Below are 13,507 nucleotides of genomic sequence, written 5' to 3' on the forward strand. Positions count from 1 at the left end.
AACTGAGCGATCAGTCTATTCATGAGCCTACGCACACGCAGTGGTAGCAAGGTGGACAACCAAAAGAAGAAAAATGTTGGCCAACAGACTACAAATAGTCAAGATAGCAACATTAACAATCAATCCAAGCAACCAAGCATGATTTCAAACAACAGTAATAGTAATGACAATAGTGTAAAGCAAGGTCATAGCTATGGTACTCGACGAAAAAGGAAAATGGATGCAGATGCCGAGCTGAAAGCTCACTCATCAAGCCATAATTGCTCTACAGGAGAGACAAGCCTTGATCCAGCGATCGATAACAACAGTAATCCAACACCTACCATGATTGCAAAACAAGCTCAAATCAATACTACAAATGCTGATAAATCATCTTCAAATCATGCTCAACAACATTTATACTGTATCTGTCAGAAACCACATAATCGAAGGTATCAAATCTAGTTTTAATCGATCTATGATAGTCTATAGTCATTTGGTGGCTCTTTTCCACACTGCAAAGAGTCATGATACATGTGGAAGGAGAAACCCATCGAGATTAACATGATATTATTTATTATTACTGTTCGTTATGATGACAGTATCATTAACAAGAAGTTTATCAATATCCATACGATCCAATACAATAATCGTTATCAACATTCAGCAAAGTTTAGATACATACACTTACACCTTAATAGTTAAGCATAGAAAACAATCCCTTGTTATGTTCATACAGGAGATTTAAATGAAAGAAAAGGAAAACAAACCAATATACAGTACTGTACAGTACTGTTGATATCATGCATGATCAAGATATTGGAGTAATGATACAATGATAAACTAGGAGTTAGATAATTACTTAAAGATATTGTATCCATTAACTATTTTAAAATAGATTTATGATTTGTTGCGATCGATGCGAAGAATGGTATCATGGCTCATGTGTTGGCATTAATGCTGCAAAAGCTCGCATCATGGAAGAACAGAAAGAAGACTTTATTTGTACAAAGTGTCTCCAAACATCAAACCAAGTTGATCCCCTTCCAATCCAAGGTAATACCTTATCCATCGCCGTCTAGAATGAATTAATACGAAAATTATATTATTTTTAATTTATCGATGGATTGGCTGTATTAAAAATGGTAAACTTTGTCATAGCCATATCTCATTCGGTAATGGAAAAATGGCAAAGCATGTTTTAGTCAAATGGGTAATTTTACATGCCATGCGAGGAGGATGAAAAGGATAGCTAATGTTATAATTAAACCAACAAGGACTACTCGAAAGACAGTATATTCCTATTATTGAGTAGATGTTAAGCTCCTTTGCTAGTACTGGTCTACATCCTTTGTTATCGAATATGTTGTAAATTGATGAGGATAACAGCCAAATCATCGTACATTTACTGTATATTTTACTTTAAGCATGATTAGCTCATATTTGCATTGCTACCTTCATCATCCAATATCGTATAAAATCGTCTACGAATACCTACCAGCACGTACACTATATCATACTAACATACTGAGAAGTAAAGTCGTTTATAGTCAGTCTGTAACCAAATTAGTTAAAGTTTTGATGACGCTTTAGTATTCGACTAACTTATACAAAACATTAGCGATATTTTCGAATGTAAAAATGATATTGTAATAAATACCCCAATTTCAAGATCAAGCGATTCTACATCAATAACCTATGATTTAAATTTCAGTATCGCGAAAAGATGATCAGGCCTCTCAAGATATTCCTAACCAAGACATAAGTAAGAGTACAGATGATGAGTTGCCAAAACTTGCTCATGATAAGGTAGGAAAAGATCATCCATCTGCTACTGTACTTGATTACACATCATTTTCTACAATAATACATTACAATTATTCTTTCTTTTCACCTGTTAAATAGCCAACGGAACAAATTCAACCAGTTCCAACGGTAATAGAAAAGATCGATGAACCTGAACAGACAGAATTAAGATCAAGGTTAGTCAGCAACCAATACAGTTATCCATTCGCTACGATCTCAGATACCTTACATTATATGCTGTCAATTTTATAAAGATTACTGTATTATCGCATACGTCTACTAAGTTAATAAAAATTTGCTTTTTGTTTATGTTTGTATTACAATTGATTTTCATAAGATCTATATATACATTGCTATAAAAACGTCATTATCACTTTATAGCTTCGTGACGCTTATGTAGTCTTTGCATACCGTTTAAGCAACTCTGATTCTTAAAGAGTCAATCCCTAATACGAGTATATTGACATAGGTAGTATAATTCGTATTTATGTTCGATATCATTAAATATCCTTCATTGTTTCTTGTCCTAATTTCGTTACAAGTATGAGGAATCGGAAAAGTAACAAAAGAAAGAGTATTTCTGATAACCACAAGCCAACTAAGGTAAGAAGACATTCTCCAGAACTTTTAATAAAATTTATAAATGAGAATACTACTTTAATTATTGTCGTCAATTGGAAACAACTCTAGTGGCAGTAGTAACATCATGTCGCAAAAATTGTAGTTACCGATCTTACTGGATACTATAATAGCCATATTACAATAATCTCCTTATAGATAAAGAGTCAAGCTGAAGAAGAGAAAGTTGATCAACTGACAACATTATCTAAGATGGATTCCGAAAATGATCAAGTTATTGAGAAACATATAAAAAAAGTTAGACAAGCTAGTACGAGACCTAAGGTAAATTTCAAAAGTGATCAGCCTAAAGAACAGACAAAACTTGATCATGTAGTTACAAAAGTTAGGATGGATACCGAAAGTGATCAGGTCAAGGGAATGCAAACAGCTTCAGATCAAGTTACTGCTAAGTCTAAGGTGAAATCCGGAAATGATCAAGTTAAGAGTAAACAAACAAAATCCGATCATGTAATTGCAAAATCTAAAGTGGAATGCGAAAATGACCAAGTTAAGAAAAAACTGATAAGATCCGATCAAGCGATCACAAAATCGAAAGTGGAATACGAAAATGACCAAGTTAAGAAAAAAACAGTAAGATCCGATCAAGCAATCATAAAATCTGAAGCCAATATTGACAAGAATCAAGTTAAGAGAAAATTGGTGAAATTTAAAGCGGATTCCGAAAATGATCAGATTAAGAAAAAACCGGCAAAATCCCAGCAGACAAATATAAAGTCTAAAGCGGAATCTCAAAGCGATCAAGTTCAGATAAAGCATACGAAATCTGATCAAACAATTGCAAAACCTAAAGTAGACTCTAAAAATGATCAAGTTAAGGGAAAATACGCAAAGCAAGATCAAGTAATTACAAAAACTATAACTGATCCTAAAGATAACAGAGTCAAGGGAAAAAAAGATTTACGTGACGGTGGTTAGTCAACTGATATTTTAATTGAATTTTTTAATTCGGTTATGTTATCTGAAATATCCGAGAACTATTTGTGTAACAAATAATTTAGACGTTATCTAATTGTAGGATTTAACTATAAGTTGTTAAAAATGTACACATATCATACATAATAGGGAGGAAATCTGTGAAAACTACAGGGGAGCTGCATTACGATAGTCCTGTCAGGGAAAACATCTACAAAGCTTTCCGAGATATTTTGTCAAAGGTTGCGGAAAAAATTGCTATCCAAATGAGTGTCGTCAGTAAACTGTCGAAAGATATCGAGGAACAATTATTTAATTTGTTTAATGACACTGGGTCTCGCTATAAAAACAAGTATAGAAGTCTATCGTTTAATTTGAAGGACGAAAAAAATAAGGTAATATTCATTCTGAGTACTATTATCACTTTCGCTGTAATACTTATAACATTAAGTAGAAAAGTAACTCATATTTTTGGTACAGGCTTTGGTCGAGCGGATTTTGCACGGTGATATATCGCCTTCTAAGCTTGTCAGGATGACCTCTGAAGAACTAGCAAATAAAGAACTTGCTCAGTGGAGAGAAAAGGAAACCAAAAAAGTATACATGTAGTCATAAAATGTTTATCAGTGATAACTCTACGATATCAGTACTATATAATTCCTGTATTTTATGTTATTATTATTTAGAATATTGAGATGATCAAACTGGCACAAACGGAAAATGTTGTTACCGTACTAAAGAAAAATCATAAGGTAGTTAGATATTATAAAATTTTACTTGTCACCAGTTTTAAATTTAATTATTTTACGTATATGATAGGGGGAATTCGTCGTAAACGATGAGAAATTTGCTCCATCTGAGGTAAAGGACGATCATTCCGCTATATGCAGTAATATTTTTAGTACGCGGATGATAGTATTGAGGCAACGTAATGGTTACACATTTCGTAGTATACATTGACTATCGTACTTCAGCCCAATTGGAGACTGTTGAATATCCCATACTTAAAGTATATTTGCTATTTTAGCCTACAGAGCCGATAAGAGCTTCATCAAACAGTGATAGTGACAATAAAATTGATACTACAGTTAATCACGACAAACATGTCTTCGATGTTGACTGCAAGATATGCATCGGTCGGATAAAACCAAAGCATGAAGTTCGAATTAATACAGTGAAATCAATAGAATCAGATATTTCTGGCCCATCTTTTAGCGACATGTGAGTGATTTCTTAATTAATTAACAGTGAGTACTGTAGGCACTTTTAATGATACTTCAAAATTATTTAAACGAAACTATAGGAATCTTACAGCCATGACAGAAATAAATCAAGAACATGATGATAATGACGATAATGATATCTTCTACAATGATGGCAATGAAGAATATATGAAACTGTTAGTATTATTCAGTAAATTTAACTGCTACTTTTTCACTTGTAATTAGATGATTTACTTTTGGCTCACAGTGATAAACTGGCTATGTTAACATTAGTTTATTGTAAGATTGCCGGTTTCATCTTTTTTATTCCTATATCCTCAACAGGGACGGAAGTGAAGATCAGTCAATACTAAATAGTGATATTGTATGGTCTGGTATGATTTCCATGCCAGGTATCGCAGAGTTTACGGCTTCGGCATACATTGCTCATGGTTTAAGTGAAGACGTAATAGAGGTAACCACAAAGAAATGGATGATACATTTAATACATATTTATGGTGTAAATTTGCACCTGTAGTAAGCAAATTCTTAAAAGATACATGGCTATCACACCTCTGAATGTATGTTTATTGCAAATTTCTAGCTATTACCTTCTACTCTGATGGTTCATGGAAGACTATCTCTGGCTACAATGTGGAACTACTATGAAGAAATCTCTCAGTTGTATTCTAAAGTATTATTTTATATACTTTTCCTAGTTTTATATCTTTGTCATATCTGTTGTGAATGATTTTAGTGATTTCGAAATATTTTCTTTCTATAGGATATCTTTGTGTTGCGTATAAAAACTATTAACAGCGATGAGCTTGCTGGCTATATTTCATTGCATTCGTATCTAAGTACAAAGAGCCGATGTGCAGTTATTGGTAATTGTCCGAAAATTGTAAAGGATATGTACTTAATTCCTGTTACCTCCAATTGTCCGCTACCAGGAAGTTTTAAAGGACTTCTAGATTCCAGTAAGTTTGATTTTTCATTCTGATGTAATTATCGTTTCATTACATCTTTATAATCTATTAAACTGAATAACGCTAATTTGTAATGTAGGTATATTGCAATGTGAGCGATGTATGCTTGCCATGATCATTAGTCACAAAAGGGATCCTGTACAGAACATATCTACTTCGCCTACTAATATCCAGACAAGTAGTAGGGGCATTTCATCAGTAAATGATGATGCTGATGCTGATGCTGATGATGATGATGATGATGATGAACCTTATGATCCAGGTGCTGCATTACCATATGACGATGAATACGATGAAATGGCTAACAAGGAAAGGGAACTAGACGATGATGAAGTCGCATCCCCACCACCTATCAGTTACCCATCGGAAGTGAAAATAAATGTACCTAGCGAAATTGAAAGTCAAAGCTCAAATACTTTTGAACTAAATAGGCCAAGTAGTGATAACGAATTACGTAATTTAGGAAATGAGTTAATAAACGAACGAAGTTTGCCTAGCCAAGAAGAAATTTGGAATCGCAATGAACAAACAGATTATACAAGTTATGATGAGGGTGGTATGCGTTCAGATTTTTCAGATAGAGGACGACAATACATGAATGAAGACTTTAGACCTGTTGATAACGAATATCACCATCCTTCCGATCATTATAGTATGATAGATAACAACCAATTTAGACCACCTCATCCACAATGGCGAGAATCCTTTGTTCCACATCGGTATCACGATTTTGTGCCTCATCGTGCTGCACAGCATCCTGAATATCATGGTGGAAGGATGGGACCTAATTTTCATCCAAATTTCGATCGTCGTCCTCCCTATCCTGAAATGATCGACCGTAATAGATGGCCTAGAGCTATTGCAACATATCATCGGAGGAATCGTGGTGGCAGAGATAGGCGATTTTAATTATATTTGAATAAAGGAATATTAAAAATTGATTGACCATAATTATTATTGCCTTTAGTTAAAATGTTAATAATACTTTTTCTGTATCATACTTAAAAAATTACGCTATTGTGCGTAGTTAGATTTTAATTTTCGGTAGCCATTTATCGATCTATCTTGTTGGTAGAGTTGTAGGATGGCAGTCTTAGAGATCTCTTAAGTACACGGATAATACTTTGATTCGGTAATTTTTTAAGCAAGTTATTCAATATAATACTTGCATTACAATTTTATAGCACTTTTATTATGATGGAGGTATTTTAACATCCAAGAGGGAATTCATTGCTTGAATGAGGGAAACGATTTTCATCCTTATAGGCTGTTAGTTGAGGCTACAAGCACAGTAGCTGCAATTTACCCTCGTATTTCGAGAATTGCATTGGTTTCGTAGAAAGTAATTCTATCTTCTGTATTTGGTTGAACGTTCATAAAGTTATTTGCTTAACAATTTTATTTGCTAAACATGATGATAAACTTGTAATAATTAGTAACGATCTTTTATGTACACTCATAATAATATAAACTTAGTACTCGCTTGATTTGGCTATATTGACCGATCTACGAGTTGTAGTACTAACAGTGTTGTAGTGGAAAATCTTTTCCGATAGTACTATCGGTTACTACTGTATAGTTCACTTTATTGTGCAGTAATAACAGTGCACAAAATTTGACGTAAATCTAAAGCGTATATGCGATAATATTTATATGGACTATATCTGATTTCTATCTTCGTCATTGTTGGTGTTGTAGCTTGCTCTATAAGATAAACCGGTTTACAGTGCCGTTGTACTAGAGTGAATATATTTCCAACTTATCTCCTGTTTTAAAAGGCTATAAACTAAGACACTGTCGTGGCAAAACGGTTGCTTATATATAATTATCGGTGCCCGTATACGTTGTAGATAATAAGCAGTGTCTTAACGTCATTCAATGAGATCCATTTTTTTTATTTGTATCTGTAAAATACAGAAGAATACCGCTATATACGTATACGATATAAAATTTCTTTTAGATGTATCGCTATAAGATGAGAAACAGCAATCGCTACTTCATAATTATTTAATGTTGTATTAACTATAAATCCGTTTGGATTTAACGTTGTAATATTCTTCATGAAATAAAGAAGAAACTGTATTTAATTTTATCATCTATATTAAAGGTCTGTCATTTCGCGAATGAGTTTAATTTAATCTCTAAGTTTGCATGTATATGTGTATGTCCTTTTAATCGTAACCATTAATGTATATACAAGAATTACGTATATACGTATTTATCTTTGCCTAGCATATAGCAGTATACCATAACTCAATCGGAAAATAATTTCTGCTCTTCGTTTACATTTTATTATGTAGATTTATAATTTGCCCTATTACCCTAATTCTATGTACTTTAATTTAAGTGAAGCACACTTTTATAGTTTATACATGGCATCTATTGTAATATATGGAGAATAAAGTCCGCTAGGAAATATACTACCAGAAATTAGTCACTTAAAGATAGTTATGAGTGTACTGTATAAAAGCAGGTGTTTAACATGGCCTTGGAAACGCAAATTTTTATGTATCAAGAAATGCAAAACCATATTTTAGGTAAAATTATAACAGCAATTTTTCTTGTCACAAATGAAAATTTTAGCTTTATTGATTCAATACAAATGGATAAGTAGTAATTAGGCATGTTATTCCTTCTTGTCTTGAAAGAATCTTCCTAAAAATCCCTTCTTTTTTTTAGCGATTTTTTCTTGATTTTCTGATTTAATAGAATTAAAGTTTGACAAATAAGAATTAATTATATAATTATACTACCAAAAAAATATATATATATACACATCCATCATTGCCAGTCAGGCAGCACCTATTACTAGCATGTTCTCATAAGCTTCTATTTTGTATATAGCATACTAGCATAGCCAGCATATGTGCATGCTATGTAAGTAATAGAATCAGGACGATATGGCAGCGACAACACTCTTTAAACTATGTCAAAGTTCTAGATCGATACTATATACAGTCGATGCAAAGGTTCTGCTCTAATACATATCTATGAAATTAAAATGAGTTTATTATTGTATACTTCTATGTGCGTCATACCTGTTGATAATAAATATGAATATTCTTTGGTTAAATTACCGGTGAAACTAGTATTTTTCTTCCTACGATACTAAACATAATCAATATATAACATTAGATCATTTTTTAACTAGACCATTTCCTCAATGTATATTCGTATGTTAACCTTATTGCTTCAACTATTGTAGTAAATGTTATGAAATAGGTATAAAAATGAGTTCAAATACAAGGAATGTGGTATACGTATAGTAATAACAATGATAATTACTTTTCTGGAATTAAAAACTCAGTCTTGGTAGTAATACTGGTGAATATTGCCTTAATGTTAACATTGAAACTGATGTAGCTATTTATCACGATGCGTTTATATTATATTTAATTGAATTCATACTCATTTTTACCTTTTGATAGTAGTAATTAGAATTTAGACGGGTTAAGTTGTTGATGACTTGCAATGGATTTTTCAGCTAAAGAGAAACGGCATATTAGATCAAGTCTATTATTAGGACAATACTGGTAGGACAGGATGTTAATTAAAATTTATTTCAATCCCTGCAAATCCATTGCAAACTGCAACAGTACTTCCATCCTGAATGGATTTAAGAAGAGTCGTTTTCTGTACTGAGCTAATCAATAAGATTGCTATGATGTTGTAGTAAGTACAATTGATTTTATGCAATTGACAAACCTACTGGAATATCAGCAAACACACTTTCTACGTTGTAATAGGATTAGCAGTTGAAATAGATTCATCAGATACAGTATATACTCTTATCTATCAACATACAAATTAATATAACGCGTTTGCATCGCAATAGTCGATCAGTCCAGTAGATCGAGTACGGCGATGTTGATTTAGCATTCTAACCTTATCATTTTGCAAATCTTGACCAATACGATCACGTAAAACAACTGCTAAATCTCTACCAGGTTTGGTCTTATCGATCGGCCATTGTTGCATGATCTGATTAAATTTACGTAATAGTTTAGCAGACATGGTAAGCACTGGATCAATCTACAATCTACCGTTCACTAATTATATTATTAATGGGGAAGAAATGATCATGCTGCTAGGCTACTAGCACTGCTGTAAAATCATCGCTCTCGATATGTCGGTCTTGATTTTTGCAGCGAGCACACTAGAAGTCAGAAATTGCCTATCTTCATGGTCATCTCTCTTTGCTTTTTCACTGCAACCATACACCATACTGAACAAAATCAACATGGCAGCTACTGACAAATCTTCCGTCCATGGTACAATACAGTACAGTACTATAGACTGTAGAGTTTTGTACTGTACGCTACGGTCCACAGATTCAAAGATTCAATTCGGCGGCAAGAAGCATCAAAACAACCAAAATGGCTTCGCATATTGATCCATCGAAGGCTGCCATAAGAATCCAGGCAAGCAATCTATTAATGTTATTATACAGTGAAATGACACAGTTGTCATCTATTACGATAGTAGACTTACATATTAGGAATTGGTTATTTGCAACATGGTTGAAATTGACGTTTAGTAAAATACATAAAACATGCCTAAAGTTCAACAAGATGCTGCAAGCAAACTAGGAGAACTAGCGAGCACCGTAGTATTCTATAGCTTATGAACTTGAAACAAACTAAAATGAAACTTTTAGCTAGTAGATGTCATCTCCCTTAAATATCACTTTTATAGCCCATGTGTAACCCGTGGATCGAATCATTCTTGTTGATGTTGTACATAACATACTTAGCATATTGACCACGATTAAAGGCTATGAACCTATACTGTAGGCGTGAACTAATAAACAGTATCATGATAACACATAGAAGGGGGTCTCATAGGGATAAACTTTAGCTTTACTAAGCATTGATCGACATTTTGAAATCATAAGACCAACTGCTGTACGACTTTTTGTGAACTGTGCTACTATCTCGGTCAAAGCTAAATCAATACTTTGACAATTTTTGTAAACATGTATGTGTACGTACGTTTACATTCTATGTAATATTGACACATACTGTACTGTATTAATTATTGAATTAGAAGTGTATATCTCCCTTTTTATAGGCTGCTTTTCGTTCATACCGCGTGAGAAAAAAATTACAACATGTTCGCCGCGAATTGGAGGACATAACAACCGATCTTGATTCCGGATATGTTGCTATAACTTGGACAAAATCTAACTTACCATGTAATCCATTATTTCATTCCAAAAAATCGACAGATTCGAGGTCAGATAATGAACTACATAAAATTTGAAATACTGTTGTTAGTTCTTACTACCAGATTACTTTTACGTATCACTTTACCCTTATCGTATATGTATATGACTGGAAGCAATACAGTGTCTATGTTTATGATTGTATGCTCGTATATTGCATCTTACATTTCTCCTGCCTTGCAGTAAACTTTTGCCTGTAACCAATAGCCATGACGATAGCAATCTAACAAATAAATTATCAACTATTGATAATGATATCACTGGTAAGACTTTTTACATAGCTGTTGCTTAATATAAAAACAGGGGGTAAATAAATATAACATTTCTAATTAATCACTACTGTCTTAACAGACGATCTTGAAGAGGAAAATGATCTGCTAAACATATACGTAAATTCAAAAGTGAAGGGAGAAAAAGAAAACAATGATACACTATTATCAGAAGGGTCTAGTCCTGGCAGTTCTCCAGACGATGCTAATTCGGAGAAATTAAAAGATTTTGATGTTATTCCAGAAGCAGATAGCACGACTAAAACTAGTATTTTAATCAAAGAGTCTTCGAGCAACAATGCAAGTTCCGAGAGTGATACTAAATTGGAGAGCGTTACCCTATCTAACATAAAAGAAAAGGAACATAAAGATGGAGATAACAACGATGAAACAATGACAACAAATATCCTATACACGGAATCCAAAGAACGTGGTGAGCTCACACCTGAAACATCGCTTGATTCAGCGAATGATGAGGAGCCGAAAGAAGATGATGTTGCAAATAATAATAATAATAATGGTAACAAAGAGATATTATCCAACACCGAAAGTCAGATTTCATCCGATTGTCATCCATGCGATAATTCAATCCCTAAAGGTATAGTAAGGCTTTTACTTAAATGACTTTGAATTTTTAATGTACTGCAATTATTTTCCATTTGTAAGGAAAAATTTTTGTAAATTTCGTTCAAAATTCCTATAGGTAGAAATGAAGATGACGCACCCCAAGCGATGGAAGATCAAGATAGGATTCCTAATGTTGAAAATGAAAAGGCATATAACAACGATGCTAATCATAACAGAAATGTGGTCAACAATCCAGATCTAGAGAGTAATGATCCGATGATAAATCCTAACAATGACTTTAAAGTACCAACTCCAACGTTGGTGCCAACACAAGATAATAAAATAAATATTGCTTCTATTAACGATTCCTGGGATATGATTGGTAATATGTCATATATAAATCGAAGGGAAAATGTGGAGTATGGTTAGTAAGGAATAATGCTGTTTTCGAAAATTTAAGCAGCGCTTATTGATAATAGACTGCACGGTTGACAGTATTTGAAACTATTTTTATACTAGATAAGTATCCGAAAGATATGAATAGCCTTCTAAAGTTACGTCGTGAACTAGCTACAGAATTACTCTGGATAGAACAAGCGATTTTTAGTAGAAAAAATGTGAGTATACCTAAGTCACCTCTTCAGTTTAGCTATTAGGAAGATGTACAGTACTTCAACGAAATGTATGTACAAATTTTTTAAATCTCTATAAGAATTGTGCATCGTTCTTTAGACCATACATGATCTCTTCAAATATCATAATGATGCTTTTTCTTTATCAGTGCTTAAAAATTAAAGCTCGATGTCGAAATGACGAGATATTTCCAGAATAAATTAAAGATTAGAATCATTGGATCATACCCTACCAACGGACCAACCATTCAACCTATAAAGAAATTTCTACTCATGATCAATTTTTGAGCCTGGCTTATATATCCACAAATTTTTGTATTTTCTGTATATACTGTACATACTGTATGCCAACGATGTTGATCGGTTGACAGTAGGATTGATACTGTAAAATTATGCGTGCAATGAACATTTTTGTACTTTTGTTCTATATGTGAAATTGCTGATTTTGCTGCTGATCTTACTGCTCCTTCATCCAAGTTTCCGAGTAGGGATGATAACCCTTCAGGCTGTAGGGTATTTATAAGCTTGCTTGAATAGCTGATCTACCCAACTCAAAGTAGTTTTACTTTAGTGGCAATACGTGATATTCATGGTACATATTAAATGCTCCATTTTTAGGTCACTAGATACACCATGATTTTATATATGATATAATATATGTCACGATATCATGTTGTACTGTAGAGCATAATTTATATAACATATACAGTATACTGCCGGCAATATTTCTATGTTATATTGATTTTGATTTATTTATTTATGATGTCAATGTGTCATCTTTGATATATGTTTAATGATTTTATATATAATATTATAGTATCTCTAGATCTGTATATAGTATAAATGGATATTGTCAATATATCATCGATGCATCTTTAATAACATTTTTCGACAATATTGTACAGTATGCGTACTATACAGAGTATCATTTTATGATGTACACCTTTGGTGTTTTCTGTCAGTAATTAATTCATTAAAATAATTAATAAAACAATTTTATATACGCTATACGCTATAGCATGATTGAAACATGGCCGAGTGATCGTCTCATTTCACCGATAGAATACCTTATCACAATAAAAAATGAGAATTATTTCAGCTTGTGTTATGATAATTACAAGATTATTCCATAGTAATGCCGATTCCATGATGGGCACATATTTTATCAAATAGATGCTATATCAACGGAATATTTTACCAATATTAATTGATTTATTATGGCATGCAAATGTTATTGATCACATACGAAATGCAATCTCGCAAGACGATAGCACACATCATGGAA

At 32.9% G+C, this 13,507-nt stretch overlaps 3 protein-coding genes across 3 annotated transcripts; 2 read left to right on the top strand and 1 right to left on the bottom strand.

Moving 5' to 3' along the window:
* Positions 1 to 138: 138 nt before the first annotated feature.
* Positions 139 to 6,439, top strand: TRIADDRAFT_58384 (uncharacterized protein; the record flags this gene model as incomplete). Its single annotated transcript, XM_002114146.1, has 15 exons — positions 139 to 431; positions 878 to 1,035; positions 1,694 to 1,788; positions 1,885 to 1,961; positions 2,328 to 2,388; positions 2,563 to 3,337; positions 3,490 to 3,734; positions 3,820 to 3,936; positions 4,026 to 4,091; positions 4,159 to 4,200; positions 4,367 to 4,560; positions 4,643 to 4,738; positions 4,887 to 5,016; positions 5,326 to 5,521; positions 5,994 to 6,439. The coding sequence occupies 15 exons, from the start codon at positions 139 to 141 to the stop codon at positions 6,437 to 6,439; spliced, it is 2,991 nt and encodes a 996-aa protein (XP_002114182.1).
* A 1,717-nt stretch (positions 6,440 to 8,156) lies between these two features.
* On the bottom strand, positions 8,157 to 9,544 carry TRIADDRAFT_58385 (uncharacterized protein; the record flags this gene model as incomplete). Its single annotated transcript, XM_002114463.1, has 4 exons — positions 8,157 to 8,227; positions 8,569 to 8,638; positions 8,949 to 9,014; positions 9,416 to 9,544. 4 exons carry the CDS (start codon positions 9,542 to 9,544, stop codon positions 8,157 to 8,159), a joined length of 336 nt encoding a protein of 111 aa, XP_002114499.1.
* Positions 9,545 to 10,082: 538 nt separating this feature from the next.
* On the top strand, positions 10,083 to 12,422 carry TRIADDRAFT_58386 (uncharacterized protein; the record flags this gene model as incomplete). The annotated part of the gene is made up of 7 exons (XM_002114147.1): positions 10,083 to 10,139; positions 10,601 to 10,764; positions 10,938 to 11,017; positions 11,106 to 11,621; positions 11,727 to 12,014; positions 12,110 to 12,207; positions 12,372 to 12,422. The coding sequence occupies 7 exons, from the start codon at positions 10,083 to 10,085 to the stop codon at positions 12,420 to 12,422; spliced, it is 1,254 nt and encodes a 417-aa protein (XP_002114183.1).
* Positions 12,423 to 13,507: the final 1,085 nt, after the last annotated feature.

Source organism: Trichoplax adhaerens, genomic scaffold (assembly GCF_000150275.1).
Source record: "Trichoplax adhaerens TRIADscaffold_7 genomic scaffold, whole genome shotgun sequence".
Lineage (NCBI taxonomy): Eukaryota > Metazoa > Placozoa > Uniplacotomia > Trichoplacea > Trichoplacidae > Trichoplax > Trichoplax adhaerens.